Source organism: Elephantulus edwardii, unplaced genomic scaffold (assembly GCF_000299155.1).
Source record: "Elephantulus edwardii isolate Elephantulus edwardi_28Jun2011 unplaced genomic scaffold, EleEdw1.0 scaffold00049, whole genome shotgun sequence".
NCBI lineage: Eukaryota > Metazoa > Chordata > Mammalia > Macroscelidea > Macroscelididae > Elephantulus > Elephantulus edwardii.
In genome coordinates this window covers 15132771-15136613 of record NW_006399799.1, presented here as the reverse complement: position 1 = coordinate 15136613, position 3843 = coordinate 15132771, and the positions used below count along the sequence as shown (strand labels likewise).

Here is a 3843-nt window from a genome sequence, read left to right as displayed (position 1 = left end):
ACAGGAGGAGATTACCCATCTTTCTCCTATAGAGCACTGGTGGATTCAAACTGTATATCTTTGGGTTGGAAGTGCAGTTTCTTCCCAAGCCACCACCAGTGCTCCCAAATAGGTTATACTGTTCTTAAGTATCTACTTTTTTTACAGTTAAAATAGCACTGGATGGAGGGGAGTGTTTAGATCCATCGTTCATAGGATCACCATGAGTTGTAGTCAACTTTAGGGTAGCAATCCCAGTACTAGGAATGTACCCTAAAGAGAACAGTGATAAGACACAAATGCATGATCACCCATGCTTATTTATTTTTTAATTTTTTTTTCACCCATGTTTATTGTAGCTTTATTTACAATAGTAAGGAGATGTAAGCAGCTCAAATATCCATCAACAAATGAATGGATAGAGAAACGATGCTACATCCACACTGTGAGGTATTAATACGGCATTGAAAAACAAGGGAGATCTTGAGAGACACTATACTACATGAATGAATCTAGAGAACATCATGCTAAGTGAATTAACTCAGTAACAAGTGGACAAATATAGTATAAGACCACTATTAAAAAATTAGGATTAAGGCGTGGTAGAGGTGAGGGAGTCAGGGTAAACACAAAGACAATGGATAGATAAGGAACATGGCATTGGAACAGGTAAAAGGAAAGTAATTCTGAAAAGAATGTACAACAGGACATGAGTAATACTGACAAGAAGGTATAAGACATGTATTAGGGAATGAAGGATGTCTGTATAAATGAGTAAATGAGAAGCCGATTTCTTTGTAACTTTCATTCAAATCACAATTATAAACAATAGATTATTATTATTATTATTAGATGCTGTCAAGTTGAGTACAACTCGTAGGGACCCTATAAACAATAGATCTGAACCTTGTCCTATCCTATGCCAACAGTCACTGTATCAATCACCTGGTCGACGGTCATCCTTTCCATTGTACTTACACCTTTCCAAGCATAATACCCTTCTACAAGGAATAGCCTCTCCTAGCAAAATGCCCAAAGTGTGCAAGATGAAGCCTCACTAACCTTGCTTCGAAGGGGTAAACTGGCTTCACCTTCTTTCTCTAAAACATATCTGTCTGTTCTCTTGGCAGTTCATAGGATATTCATTACTCTTCTCCAATACTATAACTCAAAGACATCAATCTTTCTTCTGTCATCCTTATTCATTGTCCAACTTTAAAATGCATAGCAAATGATTGAGAAGACCATGGTCTGAAATCAGGTGCACCTTAGTTCTCAAACTAACATTATTACTCCTCTGTAATTTGGAGAGATCCCTGACTGCAGAGTTTCCCAGTGCAATACATCTTCTGATCTCCTGACTGCAGGTACCAAGTGTACTGATTGTATATCCAAGTAAGATGAAGTCATTAACAGTTTTAATCTTTCAGCCAAGATCCATCTGAAATTGGCTGTGATGTCCCTAGTGCCATAGCATCTTCTAAACCCAGCTTGAATTTCTGGTAGTTCTCTGTCAGTGTACTATTCCAGTCATTTTTGGATAAAGTCATTTTGGATTTTGCTTGTGTGTGATATTGGTGATATTGTTCAATCATTTTTGTAGTATGTTGGATCAGCTCTTTTTTGAATGGGAATTAATAATGGATCTCTTCCATTCATTTGACCAGGTAGTTGTCCTCCAGATTTTCTGGCCCAGTCTGGTGAGCATGTTCAAGGCTGCATTTGTATTTTGGACTATGTCAGCTGCTGTGTTTTTTCTAGTTTCTTCAGAGTTGCTTGAACGTCCTCTTTCATCACCAGTGCCTCTAGGTCATAGGTTGTTAATGAAATTCTTCTGTCTTAACCAATTCTTTTTGGTATAATGAATAATGACTCTGTGTACTCCTTTCATTTTCTTTTAATGCTTTCTGGGTTATTCAGTATCTATCCCTTAGAGAAGGGTTCGTACATTCTGCTGAAGTGTAGTAATTTGTGTGACGTTTCAAACGTAGTTTTTATATTCTTATCTTTCTTCAGAATGTGTATTAATCTGGCAGATTTTGCTTTTCATTTTTATATTTTTGGATAATAATGCTCTTAGTTTTTCAGCCTTGGCGAGAAATACATTACAGAATGCAGATGACTGGTAGTTTGCCTTAGCAACTTGCCTCAAGTTTTTAATGCTTCTTTTCTTGCTGTCCATTTATGTGATTAAATTTATTTAACCTATACTCCTTGGTCTTTATTTGATTTTCTTAATTTTAATGGAAGTTTACAGAGACTTAAGGTTTCCATTCATTCATTGTTGCACTTTTCTCCCTGCCCACCCCCCCTCTTGATTTATTTTTTTAAAAATAATTGCCTGATACGGACTGTCCTCCTTGTCTCTTGCTCACCAGTCTTTGAATTTGCATTCCTGTTTTTGATCAGCTCTTCTAGCTAACTTGACTACTTGCTATTCTTGCCTACCCAGCTTTTCTCTTTCTACTTCCCACCTGTTGAACATTACCTTCTTTCCTCTATGCAGATTCCTGTGGTTCATTTCCTAATTACTTCTCTGACTTATTGCCTCTACCTGACTTTTGATACTCATTTACTTTTAGAACTCTCCTAAAATAATGTATGTAAAAGAAATGCTTAGATATGCAGACTTATATTTTCTTAAAGGTTCTTGGTTTTAGTGAAAGAAACCCTGGTGACACAGTGATTAAAGTGCTCAGCTTCCAAGCAAAAGTTTGGTTGATGGAAACCTACTGCCAGCAACTTTACTGAAGAAAGTTGTAATAGTTTAGTTTTGGTAAAGTTCACAGCCCAGGAAACCCAGTGACACAGTTCTACTCTGGCTTGTAGGGTCTAGATATGAGTTGGAATTAATTTCCTGGTAGTTGGTTTGAGTTAATGGTTGGTATTGATGAGTAAAAGAACTGAATGACAGATTGAATTTTTCATGCTAATAGTTTTATGCTGTATTTAAATGAAGAGATTATTTTTTCAGAACAACTGGTATTAGAATCAGTTTATGTGTGTTTACATTGTTTCATGTAGCTAACATTGTAAAATCCAAATTTGTTATGTTTTGGAGAGGAAATATATTAAGACAATAGATTGGAAATGTTACACCCTCAGATACTGGGTTGGTCATTAACATACTCAATCTTTTTCCTCCAGATTTAACTCAGGCTTTCCCTCACTTTGGAACTCCTAGATTTGTGAATATTGGATATGTTGAGAAGCAGGGGTTCTTTCCTTGATATTGACTAAGGAGTCTATTTACCTTCAGGATGACATCTGAACTGGAGAGCAGCCTAACATCTATGGACTGGTTACCACAGCTTACTATGAGAGCAGCCATCCAGAAGTCTGATGCTACACAAAATGCACATGGAACAGGGATTTCCAAGAAGAATACGCTGCTTGATCCAAATACAACCCTGGACCAGGAGGAAGTCCAACAGCACAAAGATGGGAAACCTCCGTACAGTTATGCCAGCCTCATTACATTTGCGATTAATAGTTCACCCAAAAAGAAAATGACTCTAAGTGAGATTTACCAGTGGATTTGTGATAACTTTCCATATTATAGAGAGGCTGGCAGTGGTTGGAAGGTAAGTATCTATTTATTTACTTTTATGCAAAATCATTAATAACATTGTTGACATACATGGAAACTGAAGCTTTATGGAAACTCATAAAGATGAAATTCTGAGAAAGAATAATTTTCAGAAATTTAAATGCTTTTAGTTTGGGCACATACCTTTGTTTTTTGGTGAAATACTATTTTTATAGGGCTTTTATATTATAGGAGAGACATGTCAAAGTAAGAGTAAAGATAATGTAACATTTCTTGGAAAACAATTTAGGTAGGTTGATAGTGTAAGAATATAT

General features: G+C 36.3%; 1 protein-coding gene across 2 annotated transcripts in view; it reads left to right on the top strand.

Annotated features, from left to right (window-relative positions):
- FOXJ3 (forkhead box J3) overlaps positions 1–3843 on the top strand; it is a 221874-nt gene that overhangs the window by 83810 nt on the left and 134221 nt on the right. For both annotated transcript variants that reach the window (XM_006886525.1, XM_006886526.1), the window contains exon 3: positions 3239–3563. In XM_006886525.1, coding sequence (XP_006886587.1) covers positions 3239–3563 — 325 coding nt within the window. The remainder of the gene's footprint in view (positions 1–3238; positions 3564–3843) is intronic.